Source organism: Barbus barbus (genome assembly GCF_936440315.1).
Source record: "Barbus barbus genome assembly, chromosome: 26".
Classification (NCBI taxonomy): Eukaryota; Metazoa; Chordata; class Actinopteri; order Cypriniformes; family Cyprinidae; genus Barbus; species Barbus barbus.
Window position 1 is genome coordinate 9850707 of NC_136754.1, and position 25697 is coordinate 9876403.

The window sequence follows — 25697 nt, forward strand, 5'->3', positions numbered from 1 at the left end:
AAAAAAAAATTAATCAAAAAATAGCAGACAATTGTGTGTAGAGTGGTGTTAATTTAATATGTAACAGAAAAAGTAAAGAATAAAACATTGTAGGTTTATAACATTTATTTAGATTTTTGAGAATTGCAGTTCTTTCATACAGTGTGGTATGACAAGACCAATGAACTGTACATTTAAGGGAACATTTTACAGGATAAAGAATATTGATGAGCTGATTTAAGTGCTTGGGTGTTTGAGCAAGCCCTGAGTGTTGTAACCGTTACATATTTTTGTCCAGCTCATCTGCACGGCCATCCTATCCTTCTTGTAATCTTTATATTGGCCACATAACAACATAAGATATAGCCAATGCTATGTGTCAAGAAAGCAAACTGATAACCAACTCCACATTTGATCCTGTGAAAGGATGCCATTTCCATGCACTCAAACCTGTTTGCACAAAATGTAAACATCCCCTCAAAAGCAATGACTGCAAACTTTAACCTACTTTTGAGGTATCCTGGGATTTAACATGTTCTTTAAATGTCAATAAAGAGTATTCATTTTAAACTACGAAACAATATTCTTTTATTTTTTCAATATTCAAGGCAAATTAGGACTATTGTGAAAATAACACATTACAAAGCGGCGCCACCATAGGAATGATGGGAATTATATAAATTTACATGGCAATACTTCAACCTGCTCTATATGCAGATAGATATAGTAACCATTAGAAGACAAAGGGAGAGAGAAATATTCTACTCAACTAAAAATGCAGTCTATGGGTCATAGAATGACATTATTGATATATTATCAGCTCGCATCTTAAGTGTCTGCAGTTAGTTTTTGAAAATCCTGAATCTGAGAGAAGCATTTTGGTCACAGATTAGTTGTCAAATCACAGAAATAGCATACATGATATAGTGTGATAATAAATGGACATTACACTGTATATTAAAATAATTTCATCAATCTGATGGAAGCTATTTGTTGACCCTGACCATTCTTCAAATTTTTAGAGATTTAAAAATAAAATTAAACCAATCAATCTGTAATCTCTGTCAAATGTGCTTTGAAGTAAAAGTGTAAAACCTTCACAAATTCAGAAAACTTTGATTTTTACCAAGCTGTCAGCACATTGAGATATCAAGCTTCACTCAAAACACTAAGAGCTGCTCTACAGTGAGGACAGTGAACGGATTAGGGATGAATATGAAAAGAACCTTTGTGGACAAGAACTATGAAGTAAAATAAATGTAGTGAACGTTCACAGTTTCAGTGCACACAAAAGCAAACTCCATTAAAAGGGGAGCATGAGCAACTGTGTCCAACTCCGGTTCAGATAATTAGCTCCAAAATGTATCATTTTCAAACGTACATTAATTTGACCTCATTGAGATCACATGATTGAGCACTGGTCTGGTCCTGGGACCCCTTGCGCTCCAGGAAGGTGCAGAGATTCTGGGTCAAAATTTAAGCCAGGAGGCTAAAAAAAAAGAGATTGATTGATGCTATAAATATAACATAGCTTTTATTTAAAAAAGAAAGATAAATACTCACTGCCTCTCCAGCAAGCTCTTTTGGAGGTTGACCCAAGTCTTGCAGCTGAGGGGTAAGACATTATTTCCATGAACAAAAATATTTATAGTGCTGTTACTGAAAGGTTATATTAAGTAATATTATTGTGTTTTAAGTATAAAAAGGATGCAACATTTTAATTAGTGTATTTTTAATTTATCGGCACATTAAGGAGAAATTAAAAAAAAAATCCCTTAATTATTATTTTTTTTAAATAAGTGCACTAATTTTAAATATACATGGATTCTACCTTCTGCATGAGTTCCAGAATGTTTTCAAACGTGCTGTCTTTGTCTCCATCTTTCTCAAATTGGCTGCATATTTCTTCCATTATTTTGTACTGTTGCTCATACCGCATGAACTGGTCTGTGGGAAGGGATTGCTTGTTGCTCTCCAACCATTCAGGGTACTAAATGCAAATTGCATTACATTAGTACATTTTTTCCCCAATATTAAATGGAATGTGTTGCAAGATTTTCTGAAAGTAAATGTTTAATTTACCAGCTTCACTGGGACCAGAACAGTAGGACAGTCATTAAGACAGTTATGCAGATGCAGTAAACAACTCACCTTCTCTGTAATCTCTTTAAGAGAAGGGTATAGAACTTCTTTGGATAAAAGGTTATGCATGATGGACTGCATAATTGGGAGAATATTGCCATCCTCTCCTCCCTCTCCATTTTCATTCAATCCCAGGTTCTCCAAGGTCTTTACCAGGTCATCTCCAGCCATTCCTGCATTCTGCATTTAGAGTTAAATTACGAATCTTCTGTCATACATTACCTTTTAAATGTTTGGGGTCAGTAGGATTTTTTATTCTTCTATTCAAAAAGGATACAATAAATTAATAAAATGTAACAGTAAGGATGGACAAGGATGCTTTAAATTAATAAAATGTAAGATCAAAATTTAAAATCAAAACATCAAAATGTAAAAAACTTTTGAATGGTAGTTTATCTTTAAAACCACAATTTCCTTGAATTATATTTCAATAGCAGAAATTCTGAATGGGTTTACCTGGAGGTTGTCTGCATTTTTCGCCAAACCACTAAGGGTCTCCTTAAGACAGGAGGTGAACTCTTGTTGTGAAGTTACATCTGTGCCTAAATTAAAAAAGTACAGTCAAAACAATTGGAAAGCAGGCTAATAACTAAACTTGCATAAAGTGCTCCATTTCAGAGAACTCACCTACTTTACCTGCTGCCTCAGACAGCTTATGAAAATGCTGTAGAAGCTCAGGTTCTTCTTGCGCTAACTCGGCCATGGCTTTCTCCCACTCCTCATGTGCTTGATTGGCCATCTCACTATCAAAGAGTGACTCGAAGAACTTACTGTCCTCCAACAGAGGAGGCTGAGAGTGAAAAGAACAGAAAACAAATACATCAAGCAGCAGCAATGATGGAACCAACTCACTGAAGAATTGGAAGAATGCCTAGAAAATTGTGAAAAGATAATACAGTGATATTCTGATCATTTTATTGGCTTGATTTCATAATGAAAATGTGTTTATTACCTTCTCATCACTCGTCGTTCTTGGACCAGGGGCAGTGGGGGCCTCAGGAGGCACACTGGTCTTGTCAAAATCATCAAGAGCACCTGCAGTTGAAGAAACACTAACATTGGAGTACCAAGGGTTTATCTGTTTTGATGGTATATTATCATGTGACTGATTTCATCCAATCACACGGTATGAATAGCAAAACTAGCTAGTGGTCCAGTACAAATACAGCAGCATCGATTATAAGCTCCATCTAGATACAAAACCTGGTTGGGCATAACTTGTGAGTTTTTACGTGACTATAAAAAAGACAGAGTGACTATCTCGAAGTCAATTAACTGATGCACATCTAATGTTTTTACGTTACTAAAACTTCAATCACTGAGACCAGCGTAAGCACCAGACTAATAGCGTAGCAACAACTGCATCACTTCCGAAACGCTAGCTCACTAAACAGTAACATTATTAAAGAAATACAACATTTGCCCATTATAACTGTGGATAATTTCATATTTAAGCCATCTTCAAACCTTACTGTCTAATAATTCGTCCAGTTCGCTGTCTGGAGCACCCCGATGTTCCTCTGATGCTGACGCCATCTTTCTTCTCTTCTTCTTCTTCTTTTATTTTTTTTTATGGCGGTTGGCAAACCAACTTAACGGTGCATTACCGCCACCGACTGGGCTGGAGTGTGAGTCAAGAGATATTGGAACTTAACAAAAAAAAACAAAAAAAAAAATCCTTTTGGCTAAATCTGTGTCTCTCAGAAACTTAATAATAAAGTGATAAATGTTACTGGATGTTTTCCATAATAAACCTTGCATTGTAAAATTATTCTGATTGACCGTTCTGAGAGACTGAAAGAGCTGGTTTCTTTCTTGGCTGTACTTTGTGCAATGAAATAAAATATGCTCTGCAGTTTCTAAATGACTACAATGTTGTCATTTCCCTGTTGGATGTTTCCCTATTATCTTCAATTAAGAATTGAGCCCTGTGTGTCCTATTCTTAACCGTGTAATTATACTTTCCTCTCTTCTACTCCTACTCTCTGTCCTTCCCACTTCTGGTTGTATATTATATAAATGTCTCCCTTTATCATGATCCACCCAATACTCCTGCCATTTTGATCTTGCATATGCTTTAATGAACACTTTAGCTTCAGATTTGCTATATGGAACTTGTAATATTCTATTGTGTTTCAGTGTTTGTTTTGCAAGTTTATCAACCTCCTCATTCCCTTTCACTCCAACATGTGCAGGTACCCAAAGAAACCTGATTTTTAAATCCTTTGCATTTAACTTATACAAAACCATACAAATGTTATGAATTATATCATTTCTTATAGATTTCCCAGATTTAATGCTTTCTAAAGCTGAATAACTGTCAGATATAATCACTGAGTTATTTAAATCATTTCCCTCTACCCATTCCAAGGCCAACAAAATTGCAACCAGCTCTGTAGTGTATACTGATAAATTATCTGTTATTCTTTCCTGACAAATTACCCCATTCTTTGGAATAGGGTAATTCCAAAGAATGGAAATCGCCTACATTTCACTGCTGGTTATACTCTGTATAATTGTGTATGTGACAAATAAAAACTCTTGAATGTTGAAAACTCTTGGAATATATACTGCTGACCCAGCGTGTCCTGTGTTTGGATCCTTGGAACCATCTGTAAATATGAATGTATGGTCAGAAAAATGCATATCCAGATAATATTTAACAATATCCCTCACTGCTACTTCCTTTGTTTTATTTTTGATTTCCTTATGAATGCCTAAATCTACATCTGGTGTAGGGAAAAACCATGGAGGAATAAGAGGGACTGAAACCGTTGAACAGTACTGTAATTTATGTAATCCTATATTCTCGGTTTTCACATCGCCAATCCACCCAAAACTCCTGTAATTGGACTTACTATGTTCCCAGCAGTCTTTTAAGATAGCTTTAGCTGGGTGGCTTTCAACTTGTCCTTTCACATTAATCCAGTATGCTAACATCAGTTGTACCCTTCTGATCCTCAAAGGCATTTCACCCATTTCATCTTTCTTCTCAATGACAAAATGCAACTTGTCGCAAAATAATGACGTCCAGTAAAAACAGCTTTGATATAACATTTTATAACGATATGCTGCAAATATAACAATTGCGTTCCCTTTCAACAATAATTGTTATATAATAAATTTGGTTACCATGTTTTCTTTTTATGCGCTTTGAAGCTTATTAGTACTGTGTCCTAAATAAATAAATAAATAATCCTATATACCAGTCTAAATCTATCTATCTATCTATCTATCTATCTATCTATCTATCTATCTATCTATCTATCTATCTATCTATCTATCTATCTATCTATCTATCTATCTATCTATCTATCTATCTATCTATCTATCTATCTATCACATACATTTAAGTCAATTATATTGCCCATTATACATCGTTTTAATAGTTTATTTGTTTACAGTGCCCCCTACTTGCTTGCTTGTTAATTCGGTCACTTCCGCAGTTTTATATGGTTTCGATTTAAATCCATAAAGTCAGCTTTCAAATCAGTGTTTGCATCTGTTGAAGTTGAGCTGGACCGAGAGACTTTGATAGAACCGTGTTTATAGATGCTCTCGCGCTCAGGCGAATCGATTAAAGCAGAGCCATGTTGGCTATAAGATGTTTCCGGATTTGGCTGAAGATTGCTTCTCTGCTTTTGTTGGTGAGTCTTGTCATCATCATGCACTTCTTTCGTTTGTCATAATACTAATGCATTTGTTACAAAAACTAATGCATGTTTTCTTTTCTCTTAAATGGTGCTTTGTATGTTGGTTTGCAACATTAAAACGTCTAAGTTATATTAGCTTTTGAGAATTCTATAAACTAAAGTGCAATATCAGCATATTTTTGAAATAGCTGCTGTAGTTCGGTAAACAAGTGAACACACTTAAATCACTCTAGCATACATACACTGAGGTAAGAGTCAGCTATGATTGAAGTAGAGTTTAAATGAAGTGTTGAACCGTGTTAACAGGACAAGTTGTTTTTCATAAATGTCCCTGAGAAATTTTAATAAAGTAAAGACAACTAGCCTTAGTTTTTCAGTAACAATGACATGACTGCTGACACATACGGCACATGACGAGCAATGCACTGTTTTGGTTCCTCTAGTTTTTAACTCCTTTATTCTCCACTTTTTTGCAGCTGGCTGGAGTTACGGGTCTTGGTGGTTCATTCTTTCTGCATAAATACAAAGATTACGGTTTGTTTTTTAGCAGCCTTTATATAATTCTCCCTGCAAAGCTGGCTGTTGCTGGAGGAGTCATCCTCTTAATCAGTGGATGCATTGGCTATTCGGTGTCCAACAAAAAACCTTCATGTGGACACGGATTGGTAAGATGGAAAAATTATTTTTAACTAAAAAAATAATAATTTAATGGACTGTGGTGTTCATATTTCTTGTCTTTCAGTTTGTGTATCTTCTCATTATTGTGTGGTGCATTGTGGGTACTACTGCTCTATTGGCATATAATCATAAAGGGAAGGTAAATTAAATTTTCTTATTTGGCTATATGCATGTAAAGTGTGTTACATTGAAATGGTTTGACATTAAACATCTTTATTTATTTAAAAAAAACATTTTTTAGCTTGATGCAGACTTGGCTCCCCTTAAAGATGTGTTTCAGAACTACAGTGGTAACAGCCAAGATCCTGATACCAAAGCAGTGAATGCCCTTCAGCGTGAGGTATTTGAACAGAAATCTCTAGGATTTCTATGTGTTTTGCAAAATCAGATTGTTACACTTTTTTGTTACAGTTGCAGTGTTGTGGTGTTATGAACTACACAGACTGGTTGGAAACACCCTGGTTTAATCATAGTGGGAAATACGAAGTTCCTCTGAGCTGCTGCAACAAAAACTTTCACTCCTGCAATGGGACTTTAGACTCACCCCAGCTGTTATATAATGAGGTACAGATTACATTTGAGCTACCATTTTTATTACATATAATACTAATATTTTCCTGCTTGATTTTACAGAAGGCAATACCATTCATTACAGTTAGCATGAAATGAAAATTCACCCTGTATATGTTCTAAATTAATTTTATGTATCTCACTGTGAATGATTCATTCATGTATAATTCTTATTTTTAGGTGATGAGAAATGTAGTAAAAATTTAATAATCTGTAACATACAGATATATGTCACATATGGATAAAAGGATCTGTCACTGCTTCCATTTCATTGCGACATAAAAAGAGTATTATGGGTTAAATGCAATTTTAGCTATATTAAATTAAATAACGACAGAAAAATAATTTAATCTTGTACATCAGTGTGTAAAACAAAAAAGCACACTGTAATATTACTATATTATTACAATTACTATAATATTAATACAAACACATAATGGTCTTAAAAATGGAAAACTGGAATATTTCTGTAAAAAGGTTTCAACACTGCTGAATTAAGCTTCATTTGTTAATTCATTTAAATTAGGTTTGTATCCCAGTGTTTTGTGCAAGATTCCACATTGTTTTTGTTGTGTTTTTTTTTCTATTTTAGGGTTGTCAAGTTAAACTTGAGGAGATATTACTACTTTCAGTGCAGGTCATCAGTATAACATCTTTAGTGGTTCTCTTTTTACTGGTGAGTTCTGGGACTTGAATTATAATTCATTTATGGCTGATCTTTTACAAGATTTATAATGTCATCTTTGACCTTTCTGTCTTCAGGTAATGTCTTGGATTATAGTGGCACAGCTAATGAGGCATCAACCCCCACAAGAGTACCGAACCCTGGACCAATAGTAAAAACACACATATGGAATTAAATTCTTGGGGCTTTTCTTCCAAATGCTTGCACTTTTTTTTTTTTTCTTTTTTTTTTTTTAAAGATATACATATAAATATTTCACTGTTAATTACTTTGATGTATCATTCAGTTAACTTCTTAAATTTCTACAAACTAGTGTGTCTCTTCATAATACCTGTTCTCCTGTGAATATTTTATATGCACGCACAGCAAGGGCGTTTAACTTTGCACAATAAAACTGATCAATACAAATAAAATGTCTGATTTTATTACTAGTGACTGTTGATCTGAATCTGAATGGATTATGAAAGTGGGCGGGGTTAAGACTTCCGCTTCCTCCGCAGAGTTCCATAGTGGCGTGTTTTATTGTGTGACGAGAGCGAAGCGCCAAAAAAAGCCACGTTTTGCTAAAGCTCCGCGTGCGTTCGTTCTGCTGCAGAATCGGGGAGACGTTGAATTTGGTAAGGCGCCAGATATACATTTACATTTTTGATTTTGTTATATTGAACTTGCTTATTAGTATTTAGCAGCGTTTATAAATCCACTCGGTGTTCGAGGCCTGGCTTTATTTGGGTTAGGCCCTTAGCGCAGCCTGCTCGAGTTTGAACTCGAGAATTGCATGGGATTTACAGAGGGAGTCATCGCGAAAATATGGGGACGGTGTGTGGGGAACGAGGCCTCATGTTGTGTGCTATTTTATTCTGATGCCTATTTTTGAATCGATTATTCTTTACAAACTTGCTGTGTAATGCAGCGAGGTTGTTGTTCTGTAACTAAGATACGAAACCGTAACAATGGCGAGGTAATCCAGGCAAGCATGACCGGAAGAGCGATGTCCTGCTGCGGGGTAGTTGTACATTTCACGCCCCCACGACTAGGCAGAATTAAAAATGTCTTTTATTCAGTTTTTCCAACAGCCTACGAAAGCATGAACAGTGTAGTTAGTATTTATGGCAGTCGTACATATAAGTGTAATAGGCTTAACTGCCCTATATGATGCTGATAATTTGCCGCGAATGAAAGTAATGGATGAAATTATATGGTACTGTTCCCTAAACAGATGTTCTTCTACCTCTATGCTATCAATTAACGTTAGTTGTAATAAATTATTTCACCAAATCTTTTTTACAGGTTTGCAGTGTGTTATAGTTTAGGATTAAAGTTAATCGGCCATTTTGTAATTTTTTTTTAATTATTATTGTTTGTGCAGGCAAAAATAGCTTCACAGAATTAGGTAGATTTTATGACATGATTTGTTTAAAAAGAATTAAAAGTGAAGACTTTTCATGTTTGGGTGAATGGTCCTTTTATGAATAGTGCAGTAATAATGTAATGATGTAAAAAATGTTGCTTTTATTTACACTAGTGTTTTGGTGTTTTTCATATTTATGAAAACAAAACCAAAGACTTGTTACATTACATTTTATTTTTGAATACAAGTACACAATGTATGTAATATCACAATGGAGATTTTGTGAAGGCAGGACAGACTCAAAGTGAGGTGCTAAAAATACACGCTGAAACTACACCACTCTTAATGGCCGATGGTTGTTATTCTTTTTCCACAGGTTATATCAGAAGGTGGCTCATCTTATCTTTTTGCCCTTCTTTTATTTTAGTTTATTTTACTCTGAACCCCCAAACCTCTGCCTTCCCTACCACCCCTTCTCATCAGCGTGTATTTTTATTACCTTATTTTGTTTTTGGTATCTTCAGAGTCGGGATCTGTGACGGCTCTTCATGGCAGTCAGAAGGGGACACGTTAGATACTTAAAAGTGAGTAGAATTTGCGTCCAACAGGGACTGAATGTGGATTTTAAACCATTTATTTACCATTATACTGAATCTGTAAGCTGGAGTCAGTAGTGTTTAGTGCTTGTAGGCTGTTTTCGTTCATGTAGTGCTGTAGCCTGTGTGATAAGCAAGCCATACTTAAGGTTTAATGCTCTCATCTGAGGTAGGCTTTTAACTAGATGCACTAGACATCATCTTAGGTGTTGCATAAAGTCAGCCGAAGGTATTTGACCTGGCAAATGCTGCAAGTTTAGCCATGCTTGTAGGGACTAGCTCACGATGGAAGTAGAGCGACCTGAATTGTCTATGAGCGATTCAGACCACTTTATCAAAACCTCCAATGTTGGGTTGTAGGAGGGTCAGTAATAATGCTTGTTTGTTTCAGCCTTGAAGGTTGACTGGCTAGGCTACCCGTGTGGAATACACAATAAGACCTCTCTTCGAACATGAATGGGACACTGTCCGATATCACAATAATCACGGGTCACCAGAGTGATCATTTTCTTTTATCTTCCCAAAAAATGCCTTGATGAGGTGCTGTTAGACATCTGAAACCCCTTTTGTAATGTACACTACCTTATTTTTTTGTGGCAAAGAAATCGGGTCAGTTTCAGTTAGACTCCAGTGTTGATCATAGCATGTAAAATAACAGCAGTACAGTGAGTCCTGTTGACCGTTGTATTGGTCTTTTTGCTCACATTTGTTATAGTTTTTATATTCTTATCATTCACAGTTAGCAAACTGATTAAAGGCAGATTGTAACATTTTGTTGATTACATATGAATAAGACACAGATTATGCTCTGAAAGGTAATGTTGTTTCTGGTTGAAGATATTTAAGTATGGTTGTGGTGTTATTTTTCTGCTTTTTGTTGAAGGCATGAGGTTTTTGTTTGTCATGTAGAGTGGGAACGTGGAATTAATTTTATGTAAATTAATAATGTTTTCTGTGTAATCACTGATGGATTTGTAAGATGAAACTGTCTTGCAGATGCTTGTAGTTGCATTATTTCTTCCCTATGAAAAAATATAAACCCATTATTAATAAATTAGTTTTGTTTATTTGTCAGTTTAGTTTTTATATATAAAATTTAATGAGACATCCCATTATTAATGAAAGGCAATAAAATGTAGCTTTTAGGTAATGGAATGGTCATGTAATCTCTCTTTTTTAAAAATGTTCTTTAATTGCATGTTTTTCATTCTATTACTGGTCGGCTTGCCAGCTGTAGTAATTGAAAGGCAAGATTTAGGCCTAATTTTGAGGCTTTTTACACAGTGGTATGCAGAAAACTAAGTAATGAGTAAAACTATTGATTTAAATGAGTGCACAATGAGTTTGCATTAAATAGCCCAATTAAATGTTGATATCTGCTTGTGTATAACCTTCACAGAAACTTGTTTTTATTATTTCCAGGAGGTTGATGACATGTCGAACGGTTACGAAGATCACATGGCCGATGAGCCTAAAGATTCCAAAACAAATCTCATCATCAACTACTTGCCTCAGAATATGAGCCAAGATGAGCTGCGGAGTCTCTTTAGCAGCATTGGGGAGGTGGAGTCTGCTAAACTTATTCGGGACAAAGTAGCAGGCAAGTATTTATTAGCACTTGGCTCACTGCTTTCAAAGGAAGATCTGACAAAAATGTCTCGGTTGGTTTAGGGATGCAGTGTATTTATTTGCGGGGTTTGCCTTTAGCCGTGATGTTACTAAAAAGTTTTGAAAAGATTTGTGACTTCAGATGCACTTTGTTTCTTTACAATTATGTAGCCTTCATTTCAGTGTTGACACAAAATTACTTGCTTTTAGTTTCCTTTCTCAGACCTTTCCCGTGTATATGTAAGTCAATGCGGATTTATTTGTTTGGTGGCATTAATTTTTTCCCCAGAAGTTTAACATTTGATACTAGGATGTTTTTTTCCTTTGTATTTGGAACGTTTCAACTTTTTTTTTTTGTTTTGTTTGTTTTATTGTTTTCCCTTTTTTTTTTTCTCTAGGCCACAGTTTAGGGTACGGATTTGTTAACTATCTTAACCCTAGTGATGCAGAAAGAGCAATCAGTACTCTCAATGGACTGAGACTACAGTCTAAAACTATCAAGGTAATGTGACAAAAGGTGCTCCTGTGCAAAGTTAAATGTGTCATTGCCTCAGACCAACGGTTTTGAGACCAAGGCAGCGAGAACAAATTAAATTGTTGAATTGCTCAGACCTGATGGCATCTTGGTTGTGACCATATCTGGCTTTTCAATATTTAGTTTCATCAATTTTATTATCTATGGGTTTTACAGGTTGCTTAATTGCTGTTTGAATTGTATAGAATATTTTCAAATTTTTCTATTTCTGTAAAATAATTTGTAAAAACTGTAAATATATTTTTTCTTTTTCTTTTTAACAATTTGTGGGTTTTCCTAATTTAAAAAAACCCACAATTTAAAAACTCAAAAATTGGAGAAAAAAAGTAGCAGAAGTTTCCAAATTTTTAAACATTTTATTTGAAATGATTCCCCTCCAGGGGAGGGATTTCTTCAAGATCTGATCTTTTAACTTTGCTCTTCCTGACAGGTGTCATATGCCAGGCCAAGCTCTGACACCATAAAGGATGCCAATCTTTACATCAGTGGGCTGCCTAAAACAATGACGCAGAAGGACATCGAAGAAATGTTTGCGCGTTATGGCAAAATAATCAACTCCCGTGTTCTTGTCGATCAAGCGTCAGGTTGGTAAATGAGCATAGTTGTGTCTTTCACACCTGGATTGTCCTGATATGCATTTGAATGCTGACAGTTTATCCTTATTGCAGGACTCTCTCGTGGTGTGGCTTTCATTCGATTTGACAAAAGAGCAGAGGCAGAGGACGCTATTAAGGACTTGAACGGGCAGAAGCCACCAGGTGCTGCTGAGCCAATCACTGTAAAGTTTGCTGCCAGTCCCAACCAAGTGAAAAACTCACAAATTATTCCACCGATTTACCAGACACAGCCTCGCCGCTTCGGGGGGCCCGTCCACCACCAGGCCCAGAGATTCAGGTGAATGAAGCAGCTGTTGTGTTGTTCTCTTTGCTTGGTGAACACATCTGTCCTAAACTGATCTCTCACCCCAAAATTAAGATTCTTTCAGTTAATAAAACATAGTGTGCTTATCTGATGAACTAAAAGATGTGATTTCCTGCCCTCAGGTTCTCTCCAATGAGTGTGGATCACATGAGTGGCATGTCTGGTGTTAACATGCCTGGAAACTCCTCGTCAGGCTGGTGTATGTTCGTCTACAACCTGGGCCAGGATGCAGATGAGGGCATTCTGTGGCAGATGTTCGGGCCCTTCGGTGCTGTCACAAATGTCAAAGTGATCCGTGACTTCAACACCAACAAGTGCAAAGGATTTGGGTTTGTTACCATGCCAAACTATGAAGAGGCAGCCATGGCTATCGCCAGCCTCAATGGCTACCGCCTCGGGGACAAGCTTTTACAAGTGTCGTTCAAAACGAGCAAGTCGCACAAGTAGAAAGTAGGGTTGCCAGGAAAATGAAGGAGATAGATGTTGTCTGAAGCCAGAGAAATCGGCGCAGTTTTGAAAAAGAAAAACTATTATTTGTAGTGTAATCAAGTCTTTGCAAATGTTCATGTTTCTAAGTCTCGTTTAGACATCTGTTTGACAGTTTCTTTTAAGATTCAAGCTGTTAGATGCTTCAAAAAGTGTTTTATCCCAATATTTGACCAATTTCGCATTTGATACAAATTTGTGTCTCTGATGTTAGCCCGATATTGTCACTATGTGCCATATGTGGTCGGACACCTCATTCATTCACCAGAAGCTGGATTTAAAACTCAGATTTTTGTCTTTCTTTTGTCAGTATCTACATCCTACATAGCTCTTCAGTATTTATGATGCCTTAATTTGATGTCATTTTCCCTCTTTGCCATCAATAATGTAGCACTTTTTTGGTTTGGCAGGAATCTCACAATCCATCTCACAACAGTTTGTTTATTAAAATCTGAGTGTTAAATGCAGCATGGTGAGTGATCATTGACAAAAAGAGGTAATGGTAAAGAAAGCGAAGTGTTCAGTGAGGGGAAAATCTTTAACTGACTTGTTAATTTTTTGTAAGGGACCCTCTGAATAGACTCGTAACTAAGAAGGACCAAAGACATGAATGGAAGGGTTAGTTTCCCCCAGCAGAGGTGCAGGTTGCACATCCCTAAGCATATTCCAAAACGATTTGGACATCTGAATACTAGGTACTGAGTTTTTATGTAAAAATGTAATCACATTTGAGCATCAGCATCCTATGTTTATGGTTTGAGTTTTCTTTCATTTTGTTTGGCTAAAACATACTTCAAGTTTAGTTTGGTTATTTGAAAATCCAGTTCTAATGCATATGCTTTTTAAGACTGCCTTGTGATATTTTTGTGTTTTGTTCTTTTCTTTGTTGCTTTTGTGTTCCTTTTTGATATCTTTTTTGTTTCACATGGCATTTACAATCATTAAATTTTATTTTGTTTTGCTCAACTTTTTGTTTTGTTTCTTTATTTTATCTTTTAATCAGTTCTTTAATTTATCCATTTATAGGTGCAGTGCAGTTTAGTCAACACAAAACCATATCCATATTTACTGAGTTTTTAGTCCACAAAGACCTCATGAGTAATACTAGATAACCACATTTCATGATTTGAGTATTTTGAGGGCTTTTAGTATTCATATTTCAGGCATCGGACCAAATCGTAAATATACAACTTGGCTATCTGACAGCGGTTGACTTTGATTTGGCCACTGGTTTGCTGTTTATTTAGCCTTCCTTAGTGGTTCATATTCAAGTTGTTCCAGAGGTTTTCAGCTGTAGATCTCACCGATGAGCAATGGTGAAGCTAGAAACAGGACAGCAGGCACACTCATAGTCTTATAGTTGTACAGTCATGCGCTTCAGCTTTCTGACTCTCCCTGAGGTCTTCCAGATAGCAGCTAGTAAAACCCCACATAGGTTCTCCTGTAGTTAGACAAACCCATGAATTTTCCAAGATGCCTCATGTAAGATTTTTTTGATCATGTTCAGCACTGACAGTTCTTATGCTCCCTCTGCTACAAGACTTAAGGTTGGTATTTTGTGTGTGTGTGCATATATTTATATTATTGGTGACTTACATTTAATCCTAATTGTCTGTTTTTGTACAGTGACGCACTATATTCTATCTCGTCAGATTTGTAATAAGCAGCAGTTTACTATACTTTGATCAACCAGTGTCATCTGTTACTTTATGGTTCATGTGAACCTATTAGCAGCTTTACAGCCACTGTTGGTTACACATCCTTGATATGAAACACTTAACCTTGGCATTCTCTTTTTGTGCACGTTTTGGCATATGTGCAATATTTAAAAGTGATTTCGTAATAATTAGTAGTAATTATAGCAACCTTTTCCCTGTCCATCTTTTTTCATATCCTGATGTTTCAAATATCACCCAGCAAGTCAACAGAGATGCCAGTTGTATAAAAAAAAAAATCAAGTAGAATTTACTGGATGGTTGCTTGTTTTAAGCCTTAATTTATGTAGGAAATACTGGAAGATTACTGAATGGTGGAATTTATTTATTTAGCTTACTGTGTATGGATTTATGTATTGATATTGAGTGTCTTAATTTTTTTTATGAAATCCTTTTTAATTCTAGAGTGAACATCTGTGATGAGCTATACTGTCTAACTTGTAGATGTGAAATAAAATATCGGGCATCACTGCAAAACTCGAAATTTGTGTCTTTGTATTAGTAAACCGAAATCAATATAGGGGTAACTTTCAAAAAGGATTTCCATTTTAAACTATTTACTTCACGTTTTAGGTTTAAATTAAAAACCAGTAACTAGTACTTCCTGCTCTTTTACAGTATGAATAATAACACAATGTTAATTCTTTAAAATTTTATTAAGAAAATAAGCAATTGGTAATTACAATGTACAGCGACTTATCCAAACATAATCAAATTGCCATCCCAGATGAATTGAACAGAGGAATTGTGCATTATTAACAAAGAAGCATTACACCATCTCTGTTCTTACAGTCAGTACAAGTCATATTTTGTTGTCCCCATACGTTGTATGACAAGGCAACTGATGATCCATATCTGGAGCCCCAGTCGACTTACTAGTTGCGTAATGTTTCCCTTTTGGATGTGGTTTTATTAATGTGGTAGTATTATTGTGGTCTGTCATACTGCATTTTAAGGCAATTCTAGAAGGTGAACATTAAAAAAAAAATAATGTTTTTATAATTTACAAAACCCCCATGTTAAGGTGTCAAAAGCAACCAAATGGTCACCAAAGGTGACAATTTGGGTAACATCTGTGATGTAAAAAGACAATGGCACAAATGTGGAACAAAGGGGAGGAAAAGGGGCAAGGTTTTTGTGAAGTCAAGGCAACTTCTGCTCCTGTTTGGTATAGTCTGTCAAAGTTAGACTTGGCAGAGGTTATAACAGGCAGTCGGCCTCTCAATCACCTGATCGCCGACAACCTCTAAGATGTAGTCCCTGTTTGCCAGAAGTGGAACCTCAGATGTGGGAAAGCTCTGCACGCTTTGGTTTCCGAATGATATCATGGTATCTCGCTGCAAGACACAAAATACAGACATTATGCAGCTGTAAAAATGATACTTTTGACCAGGGCTTATTATTGTTACTGGTAAGCATAAGCAACAGACCTCTACTGTACAATACTTGCTTATTTCCTAATTAGGAATATAGATATGTGAATGAGCACATGGAGGATATATCTTACTCTCTCTGAGTTGCTTGAGGATGGCATGTCTTTCTGGAAGTCCTTTCTGCACAAATGAGCCATGATTCCTGCCGCTAATGCGTCTCCAAGCACATTGATCATTGTTCGAAATCGATCCCTGATGAAAATAGATGCATGAGATTGACTTTCATTGAGTTACTTTTGTTGTGGTGTATATGCTGTAGTATTTAATTGTATTGTACTTACAGGATCCAGTCGATAGCTACAATAAGTGAGATGTCATCTGGAGGCAAACCCACTGAGGTAAGAACGATAACCATGGTAACAAGGCCAGCCTGAGGGATTCCAGCTGCTCCGATACTTGCCGCTGTAGCTGTGATACTGAGAATAGATGGTCAAAGTCAAGTAACATTCAGCTTTCGTTGGTACATGCAGCTTTGTCAAAGTAACTACTTTAAAATGAGTTTGTCTTCTGATTTTGTATATTTTAAAATGTAATTTATTCCTGTGATGGCAAAGCTGAATTTTCATCAGCCATTACTCCAGTCTTCAGTGTCACATGATCCTTCAGAAATCATTCTGATATGCTGATTTGGTGCTCAATCATTATAATGCTTCTTAGCAATATAGACTTTTTTTGTGGATTGAACTGATTCTTTGATTAACAGACAGTTTAAAAGAGCATTTTTAAAATTAGAATCAATTTAATGCGTCTAATGTGCAAGTAAATGTATTAAAGGGTTAGTTCAAACAAAAATGAAAATTCTGTCATAAATTACTCCCCTTCATGTCGTTCCACACCCATAAGACCTTCGTTCATCTTTGGAAAACAAATTAAGATATTTTTGATGAAATCCGAGAGCTTTCTGACACTGCACAGACAGCAACGGAACTAGTAAGTTTAAGGCCCAGAAAGATAGTAAGGACATCATTAAAAAAGTCTATGTGACATCAGTGGTTCAAATATGCTACGAGAATACTTTTTTTGCGAGAAAACAAAAATAAGAATTTCTTCTCTTCCGTGTACATACATGCGTTCCAACATAGAACCCAGATGCGCTGTGCCTTGTTTACAGATTTTGACAGAGGATGTCTTGCAATTTTTTGCCCAGCTTTACTTTTCGAACCAGAATATGCAGAACGGCGGCTCCTGCATGAGCAACACCACACACATGCATTGTACCCTCATGAACAAGCGTCAAAAACAGACACTTCACAGACTAGTTTATAGCTTCATAACATTACGGTTGAACCACTGATATCACATGGACTATTTTAACGATGCCCTTATACCTTTCTGGGCCTTGAATGTGGTAGTGGTGTTATTGTCTGTGGAGGGTAAAAAAATCTCAATTTGTGTTCAGATGATGAACGAAGGTGTTTATGGGTTTGGAACGGCAGAGGGTGAGTAATTAATGACAGAATTTTCATTTTTGGTTGAACTATCCCTTTAAAGGAACACTCCATATTTTTTTGGAAATAGGCTCATTTTACAACTCCCCAAGAGTTAAACAGCTAAACCGAGTCATAACTAGTTACCTAGCTGGGGACTACTTTCAGGCGCTGTGTAATATCATTGCGCCTGCTGCACCCATGGTATGTGTCACGGAGCCGGAATGAGAGTATAGTTCCTAGCCATATCGGCCTAGAAAATTGCAACACTTCATTTTCCGTCGGTCTTGGTACACGATGTAACTACAGAAAAGTCAAGCTTTAAATAGGAAAATTATCGAAACACTTTGGTCATTTTATGATGACCAAATGCTAATGGTCTAATCCGATTCAATGATCTATGCTAAGCTAAGCTAAAAGTGCTACCGCCAGACCTGGAGATCAGCTGAATGGATTCAAAAACAGTAAAACTCAACTGTTTAATTCTAGGGGAGTTGTAAAATGAGCCCATTTCCAAAAAAAGTGGAGTGTTCCTTTTAAATTTTAATATCAGAAGGATTTTTGAAGGATCGTGACGCTGAAGACTGGAGAAAGGACTGCTGAAAATTCAGCTTTGCCATCATAGGAAAACTTTAACATTTAATATATATTAAAATAGAAAACAGTTCTTTTAAATTGTAATAATTCACAAAATTACCGTCTTACAGTTTTTTTGATCAAATTAAGCACAAAAGCTTATTAAAATTCTAACTATTCCAAACTTTTGACCAGTAATGTATATTATTCTGAAAGTAACTGAAATATTTTACCTAATAGTAACAAGTTGTCCGAAGTCAAGCTCGTACTCATTGACCTGGGCAATGAAGATGGCTGCCACTGCTTCATATAGCGCTGTGCCATCCATGTTGATAGTAGCACCCACAGGAAGTACAAATCGAGCGATTTTCCGATCCACATGGCAGTTTTCCAGTAAGCACTTCATTGTAATGGGCAAAGTAGCTGAACTGGAAAGAGAAGGGTTATTTAAATATACAAAATTACTTTAAAAGGAACAAAACCATTAGATGCCTATTTCAAATTGTACAAATAGAAATTTTAAGATTAATAATCCCTTGGTACACCACAAGAAAAACACTTTATTCAATTGAATGTGATTTAGTGGAACTACTCCCTGTAATAGATCATGGATTAACATTTGTTTATGTTTCAGCAAGCGGAAAGGCTTTTCAAACTGGCTTCCTTACCTGGATGAAGTTGCCAAAGCGATAACCAGAGCCTGGAGGAGGCCGCGGATATAGCTAAAGGGGTTTCTCTTAGTGAACAGGAAGAAGAACAGCGGCAGCAAAATCACACCATGGACGAACAGTCCCGCCAGAACCGTCATGAAGTACATCCCAAGCTTCTCCGCAAGAACCGCAGGATCATGCATGTCCAGGATCTTCCCAGCAACCAGAAATACGATTCCAAATGGGAAGTACCTGTACAAAGAGATAGGAGTGTTAAAGCTATATATATTTATAATTTGCTTATTGTAGGTGCCAGCACTTGACTGAGTTTTAAATGCATTACTGACTGACTAAATCAGCTTTCAGCTTCAGCTGGCCTGACTCTGTTAGACCAGAACACCTTTCCAGTGCCAACCTCATTTAGTAGAACGAGAAGGCTGAGAGCTGCTTTTAAACTATTACATTGATGAATTTTAGTGTGTATTAAAGAGACAGCTGGCTCTTCCATTTGTTTTGATCTGGGATTCTGCTTTATTGGCAGACACATGCTGCTTTCACAGGTTTGCATGACAAAACGTGATGACTGTCTTTGTAGTTATGCAGTATGTCTAATAGTGAACATTTCTGTCATGGTTGAAATTACAAATCTCTACTCACCACATAGCAGCATTGATGATCTTCATAACACATTCATTGATGCAAAGACACACATTTACTAGGGGTGAACCTCTGGATCCCATTCTACCAAGCAGAAGACCTGGGAAGTCAAAAAAAAGCCAATTATAATTTTTTTTTTTTTATTGATACTTTTATTTAGCAAGGACTTAAAAAGTAATCAAAAGTGTCAGTAAAGATTTATGTTACTAAAGTTTCTATTTCAAATAAATGCTTTTTAAACTTTCTATTCATCAAAGAATCCTGAAAATATATATGTGTGGTTTATATAAAAATGTTACATGGCACAGCTGTTTTTAACAATAATAGTATGTTTTTAAGAAGCAAGTTGGCATATTAGAATATTCTCTCTGAAGGATCAAGGAATTGGCTGCTGAAAATTCAGCTTTGCATCACAGGAATAAATTACAATTTAAAAATTTTAAATATATTAACATAGAAAACAGCTGTTTTAATCTTTTTTATTAAATATATACACCCTTGTTGAGCAAGGCATATGTATTCACCCCATGAACAGCCTTTAAGATCGCTGCAATATAAACAAATGGTAATCCATGATCTATTTCAGGGACCTTCAACCTTTTTTTTTTTTTACCTACCTCAAACGGTATTTAGAGTCTTTTTATATATAGAAATCACAAATCCCTCTTTCATAAACACCACTCCACATGTTCTAGTTAAATATCATGTTTCAGAAAATGAGTTGCAAAAACTCTTTCATGTTGATCTAAATTGTTTAAATTGTACAATAAATCTGGTCACCATTGTATGTTGTACAATATTTTGGACGCTAGTCCTCAACATGGGACGCTGGTACTGGTGTTTTCATTAGGCATTTAAGTAGTTTAACCAGCTATAAACAACTAGTTTTATTGGTGAACTCCTTGAACACAACCCAAATCAACAGTAACCAGCATAATCTGGTCTAAGATGATCTTTTCACCAGGGACATAGTGCAATATAAGACAGTTCTCTTCTATACACACCCATAGTGGCAGAGAAAATGACGATTCCTAGCACGTTCATCCCATTGCTTTTCCCTGGTACAATCTTGTAGTGGATTTCAGGAGGAGGAGTGAGTTCAAGAAACACTGGGTGACCCATCTTGGGGTTTTCATAGTCTGGCATGATATACACAAAGTTGGCTTGTGATGATTTTGCACTGTTTTTAAAATTGGACACAAGCTCTGTTTTATACTGAAACAGAAGAGCACAGATGGACAAGGATTAGATACAAAACACTGTAGATGATTAATTCCTCTGTTCTTTGTGTGTTTCTCTCACCTGCTGAAATGTTGCTTCAATCAGATTGGATGGAATCATGTTCCTGTTGGAAAAACACACTAAATCTGTCATAAGGCCACAGATTTAAAACTACTCACAATCATGGACCTTCTAGTAAAAAGGTTAGTTGTCCAGAGTATATACTATTAGACTGTTTTCTGAGGCCAACACATGCCAGAAATTTCACCTTGTTTGTTTTCGAATCACTTGATTTGAGAATCGTACAAGGCTGTGTCACAAAGCTAGTGTGATTTATCTCAGCCCGAAGACTTGGAGGACAAGAGGTTATCGGCTAATGCTTAATTTCTAAAGTACCAATTCTACTGGAGTGTCCCTGACTACAATCCAATTAAATCTGATCTGGAGCTTTCGCACTCGGGAAAAGCCGTGTCATTCACATCCTCTTTGGTAGCTCTCTAAATATACCTAATTCCAATCCTTCAGTCCAGTGACAGGATAGAGCAAAAGGGAAGCTTAAGCCTCGAAAGCTTGACTGCAGCTCGAAAGTGGTTATGTAAGTTCAAGATGTTTCTTAGATTTATCAATAAAACTGAAATTAATTGCTTAAAATTTGGTTTTTTGAATGACATAAAAGAAACAGGATATTCAATGAGAAATAATGCACGCCAGAACTTAATTTTTTATCCAAAGGGAACTGATTGGATTTTGTAAAGCGAACATTGTATACCACATTGTTAATGCTAATTTGCTGAAACAATGTCTAAACAGCTGTTTGTCTATTGGTTAGCACCATATTCAGTATATGTCTGCCTATATAAGTGAGGTGCAGTGTTGGGCAAGCTACTTGGAAAATGTAGTGAGCTAAGCTAACAGTTACTCTTCTTTAAATGAAGCTTCACTATACTAAAGCTACAGCCCTGGGAAATGTAGCAAGCTAAGCTACAGCAACATGGCAAAAGTAGTTTACTACATCCAAGCTATTTAAAAATTCTATTGAACCAACATCATATCAAGCCAATGCTCACTCAGAGATCAATAAAACTGTCAGTCAAGCAGATAGATAGGCATGTTCAGTTTAATTGTTTATTCAACAACTGTTCCAAACCAACTTGGCAACATAATCAGTATCAAATACAGCCAAACTTCTGCAGCATTTATCTTAATGTTAATCTTAACATTTACTAATGCATTATTAAAATCAAAAGTTGTTTGTTAACATATGTTAATGCACTGTGACATGAACTACCAACGAACGACTGTATTTTCATTAACATTAATAAATACTGTAATAAATGTATTTTATACATTGTATGCTCATGTTAGATAATACATTAGCTAACATGAATGAAATCGTATTGTATAGTGTTACCATATGTATAGGCCTACAGATAGGCTACGTATATTATTGCATGTGTCATTATGCAAAAAAATAAATAAATAAATAAATAATATTAATAATATTAAATATTTCACCAAAATCAAGTTCAAATACGAAGCTTTTGACCAGTTTTTTTTCCTGACTCGTGTCCCGTTTTCCCCAGTTTTCTGTCATTATGTGGGCGTTTAGTTTTTTTTCTGTTATTTGGCAAAAGTATCATATTATGAAAGATTAAGCGCTTCGCACGAGTTATTTAGCTGTGACTTGACAACAAATGCTAGACTAAGAATCTCTTCTCCGCTCCTCAAATACAAAAAAATAAAAATAGCATTAGCCTTTATAAATAGTGTTTTTTGAGTAAAGAAACCTTTGTACTTATTCAATCAACAGATGCTCCAAACAGCGCGCCGCACTTCATTGACGAGAGAGGCGGGAGGAATAATGAGGGTTGACTGACAGTTTGAGGAGCCAATGGCGTTACGAGCTTTAGTGTCTGGGGCGGGGCTTACTCATCCAGGATCGGTGATCCGTAGCAGTTATATTTCTGATATGAGCTCGAGTGTCAGATGCTTTCTTTGGATAATGTAACGTTAGCTTTTGTTGACGCTGCCGCGCTACTTGATAAGAAAAATAGCTTAGCTACTGAAAAGCTGTTTGATTCAGAAAGCAGCGACGCTACCTCCACGCTACTGAGAAATGTAGTTAAACTAGTAACGCCGTTACTTGTAGCGACGCTACTGCCCATCACTGGTGAGGCTATGAAGTTATTGAACATTATGAAGACAAGTACTGATGAATCTCGATAAGATCAAGAATAAAACTTTAAGAATGAAATCAAGGAATTATCTATTTTGGTTTCACATTGATTTGAAAGAAATAATGATAATGGCAAAGACATAAAGCTTGTTTGTATACATTTTTGTCCAACACCACACTTCAACCATACTTTATTTAAGCAGAAAACGACTAAACTTTCATCATTAGTCATCCTTAGTGAGGCAGAAAGAAACATTTTTTAACGACATTTATATATATATATATATATATATATATATATATAAAAAAATTCAAACACCACACTTCAAGTCCTTTTTAAGGTAAGACAGTCCACTTGATGGCCATCTTGGCAATAACCCTAGACATATATTGGACTGATATACATTAAAATGAACTTGGTTGAAGTGTGGTGTTAAAAAAATAGGAAAAATGGATAAAAGTACAGTTCTTTCTGCTTGAACAGAGTAACTAACATAAATAACATGTTTGAAATAACCAATACATCTGACAGAAAATGCTGAAACTTTAGTTTTCAGGTTTCTCAAGCTAATATGTATTCCCATTTGCAGAGCAATGAAACAAAGTGCCACCTATACCAATAAACTATTGACTGTTTTAACCAAAGGACGGGACTTCCTTTCCTACAGCAGCCATATCCTGTTTGTATTTCTGTAAATGGTCTGTCTCCTCCCCCTTATACTGTTTCTGCCAATAACCAAGAGGCAGGTATGTTATTGTTGTGAAGTTACCTGATCAAATCAAGTAGGGCATCAGCAGACGTCATCACTGGCCCTCCTGAGGCTTTATGTCCCTCTTTTTCAGTACCGCTTCCAGGATGAATGATCAATACCAGAATAATCCCCACAATTACAGCAATGAAGGTAGTCCACAGGTAATATGTGATGGTAAGAAGGCCCAGGCGTCCACTGGCCTTGGTGTCCATAGCAGACAAGCCAGACATTAAACTGTAAGGAAAGTGTTGGTGTTTCAATCATAAAATGAATATAAATATCACATCAAACAACTCACATATAACTGCCAAATACAGCCCATATATTTGGTCTCAGGAATGCTGAAATCTTGAATGAAAGTGAAGAAATAAAAAGCAATGACATGGTATGTATTTACCTGGATGTGATGAGAGGAAGAATCAACATTTTCAGCATTCTCATTAGAAGTTCTCCAGGAAAAGAAAAGTAGATTTTTGCCTGAGGGAAAAGAAAAAAACATGGCTTTTAGTGATTTGTAAAAGATTTAAATTCCTTTCAAACATTTAAACTCTACTGGAATTACTTTCAATATATACTATTTCTGTAATATCCCTTGAGACTTACTTCAGCTGACTTACTAAGATATACGTGTTTCTCCTTAGTTGACCTTGTAAGCTGTTTGGAGTTTATTTATGGGTAACAAAAGCCACATGTCTCATTCACAAGTAGCACCATTAAGATACAGTTTTGAATATATATGCCATATAGCCTGGAAAATATATGTGTATATGTGATATTTTGATCAGACTTCAAGAGCAAAGGTCATCAAAAACATCTCAGAATTAGAGTGTTCCAGCTTCTAAAGAAGCAAAGTGCTATTTACAGCACATGTGGTTACATCTCTCAGTTTAAAAAAAAATCTTGTTAAAGCCCTCATATTAATTCTTCTTTACAAAATGTTTTTACATTGCTTTATTTGTTATCTGTATCGTCAGCAGCTGCACTACTGTTCTTGACAATTACACTTATGGTTTTGAATTTCTGATGTACTTTACATATTTTATGTACACAGTTCTTATAGTATTTTTGACTATTGATATAGTGTGAAAAATTGGACATAATTTTGCACACACACAATGTTAATAAGTGATTTTTTCTGTTTTCATACTAGATATGAATATTGTTTTTGTGACTACAGTGTGTATTTGTCCTGGTGCACTGCTTTATGCTATAGATTTTCATTGTAAGTGCATTACTGTAAACTCAGCTTTTTCATTATTAGTGATGAGACTAAATTATTGTCTGTGCAAATCAACATGCCAATTGAGTTCGACTTGTTTTGAATCCGGAACATTTCTTTAATCAGTTCTTACTTATTTACTTATTTAAAATTTAAATTGTGTGTGACTTATAAAAATAAGTAATAAGTAATGAGCAAACTTTTAACCTCTCTGTTCTAATGAGAAAAAACAAATGCATTTATTTTTTGTCCTAAAAAGATTTGCATTTATTTTTTGTCCTAAAAAGATCTATTCAAAATAGGCAGTCCACTGCTGAGGTTGGGACTCAAAACAGATTTTTCAATACCAAATTTGAAGCTTTATGTTCCACATTACCTGTGTTGACAAGTTCAAGCTTCTTAACGTGAATCCCACCACACAACCCGACATCACTGCTAACACTGATAACGTGAGCAAACCGTTCCTTTTGCAGTAGTTCTTTACCCATTCACGAAACTTTGAAGATATTGAGTTCTTGATAAGGTTCTTGAAATATTCCACCATGTTTCTCAAGGGGCTCACCGGAGGGGAATGGCATTGGGAAGATGCCGGCCTTGAGCTGCTCCGGTTCTCATCCATGCTAAGACCTGTGTGGGCAGGAAGTGTTGCGAGAGCCTTTCTGTGCAAACC

The 25697-nt window shown here is 35.9% G+C and overlaps 4 protein-coding genes across 10 annotated transcripts; 2 read left to right on the plus strand and 2 right to left on the minus strand.

Moving 5' to 3' along the window:
- Window positions 1-37: 37 nt before the first annotated feature.
- LOC306845693 (peroxisomal biogenesis factor 19-like) lies at window positions 38-3735 on the minus strand. 2 transcript variants are annotated; one of them, XM_079378639.1, is made up of 8 exons: window positions 3594-3735; window positions 3074-3156; window positions 2749-2911; window positions 2578-2663; window positions 2131-2301; window positions 1811-1969; window positions 1543-1587; window positions 38-1468 (listed from the first exon to the last, which is right to left on the minus strand). In XM_079378639.1, exons 1-8 carry the CDS (start codon window positions 3655-3657, stop codon window positions 1382-1384), a joined length of 858 nt encoding a protein of 285 aa, XP_079234765.1. In that variant the 5' UTR covers window positions 3658-3735; the 3' UTR covers window positions 38-1381. The 2 variants fall into 2 exon arrangements, with proteins under 2 accessions (XP_079234765.1, XP_079234766.1); XM_079378640.1 differs by having other exon boundaries at window positions 90-1468; window positions 2758-2911; window positions 3594-3676.
- Window positions 3736-5541: 1806 nt separating this feature from the next.
- Window positions 5542-8113, plus strand: LOC306845694 (tetraspanin-3-like). The gene is made up of 7 exons (XM_079378641.1): window positions 5542-5768; window positions 6251-6439; window positions 6517-6591; window positions 6694-6792; window positions 6864-7016; window positions 7615-7698; window positions 7785-8113. Exons 1-7 carry the CDS (start codon window positions 5712-5714, stop codon window positions 7857-7859), a joined length of 732 nt encoding a protein of 243 aa, XP_079234767.1. The 5' UTR covers window positions 5542-5711; the 3' UTR covers window positions 7860-8113.
- A 92-nt stretch (window positions 8114-8205) lies between these two features.
- Window positions 8206-15392, plus strand: LOC306845691 (ELAV-like protein 1). Of its 6 annotated transcripts, none has more exons than XM_079378633.1 (7): window positions 8206-8324; window positions 9432-9639; window positions 11074-11251; window positions 11658-11761; window positions 12225-12378; window positions 12463-12688; window positions 12838-15392. In XM_079378633.1, exons 2-7 carry the CDS (start codon window positions 9604-9606, stop codon window positions 13160-13162), a joined length of 1023 nt encoding a protein of 340 aa, XP_079234759.1. In that variant the 5' UTR covers window positions 8206-8324; window positions 9432-9603; the 3' UTR covers window positions 13163-15392. The 6 variants fall into 6 exon arrangements, with proteins under 6 accessions (XP_079234759.1, XP_079234758.1, XP_079234762.1 ...); XM_079378632.1 differs by having other exon boundaries at window positions 9580-9639; XM_079378636.1 differs by lacking the exon at window positions 11658-11761 and having other exon boundaries at window positions 8207-8324.
- A 163-nt stretch (window positions 15393-15555) lies between these two features.
- LOC306845684 (excitatory amino acid transporter 5-like) lies at window positions 15556-25697 on the minus strand. Its single transcript, XM_079378622.1, has 11 exons — window positions 25404-25697; window positions 24206-24285; window positions 23827-24042; window positions 20962-21004; window positions 20664-20874; window positions 19660-19759; window positions 19021-19254; window positions 18586-18780; window positions 16631-16765; window positions 16424-16541; window positions 15556-16253 (listed from the first exon to the last, which is right to left on the minus strand). The coding sequence occupies exons 1-11, from the start codon at window positions 25644-25646 to the stop codon at window positions 16101-16103; spliced, it is 1728 nt and encodes a 575-aa protein (XP_079234748.1). The 5' UTR covers window positions 25647-25697; the 3' UTR covers window positions 15556-16100.

Excerpts from the sequence above, each read along its gene's own strand:
- LOC306845693 (XM_079378639.1), bottom strand. The coding sequence starts at position 3,657 with ATGGCGTCAGCATCAGAGGAACATCGGGGTGCTCCAGACAGCGAACTG. Across the intron at positions 2,664-2,748 it reads TGAGGCAGCAGGTAAAGTAG|GCACAGATGTAACTTCACAA; the intron begins GTGAGTTCTCTG and ends TTTTTAATTTAG. Across the intron at positions 1,469-1,542 it reads AAGAGCTTGCTGGAGAGGCA|CCTCCTGGCTTAAATTTTGA; the intron begins GTGAGTATTTAT and ends CTTTTTTTTTAG.
- LOC306845694 (XM_079378641.1), top strand. The coding sequence starts at position 5,712 with ATGTTGGCTATAAGATGTTTCCGGATTTGGCTGAAGATTGCTTCTCTG. Across the intron at positions 5,769-6,250 it reads TTGCTTCTCTGCTTTTGTTG|CTGGCTGGAGTTACGGGTCT; the intron begins GTGAGTCTTGTC and ends ACTTTTTTGCAG. Across the intron at positions 6,793-6,863 it reads TGAATGCCCTTCAGCGTGAG|TTGCAGTGTTGTGGTGTTAT; the intron begins GTATTTGAACAG and ends TTTTTGTTACAG.
- LOC306845691 (XM_079378633.1), top strand. The coding sequence starts at position 9,604 with ATGGCAGTCAGAAGGGGACACGTTAGATACTTAAAA. Across the intron at positions 11,252-11,657 it reads TATTCGGGACAAAGTAGCAG|GCCACAGTTTAGGGTACGGA; the intron begins GCAAGTATTTAT and ends TTTTTTCTCTAG. Across the intron at positions 12,689-12,837 it reads CACCAGGCCCAGAGATTCAG|GTTCTCTCCAATGAGTGTGG; the intron begins GTGAATGAAGCA and ends TCCTGCCCTCAG.
- LOC306845684 (XM_079378622.1), bottom strand. The coding sequence starts at position 25,646 with ATGGATGAGAACCGGAGCAGCTCAAGGCCGGCATCTTCCCAATGCCAT. Across the intron at positions 21,005-23,826 it reads GCCCTACTTGATTTGATCAG|GAACATGATTCCATCCAATC; the intron begins GTAACTTCACAA and ends TTTTTCCAACAG. Across the intron at positions 16,254-16,423 it reads CCTCAAGCAACTCAGAGAGA|CGAGATACCATGATATCATT; the intron begins GTAAGATATATC and ends TGTGTCTTGCAG.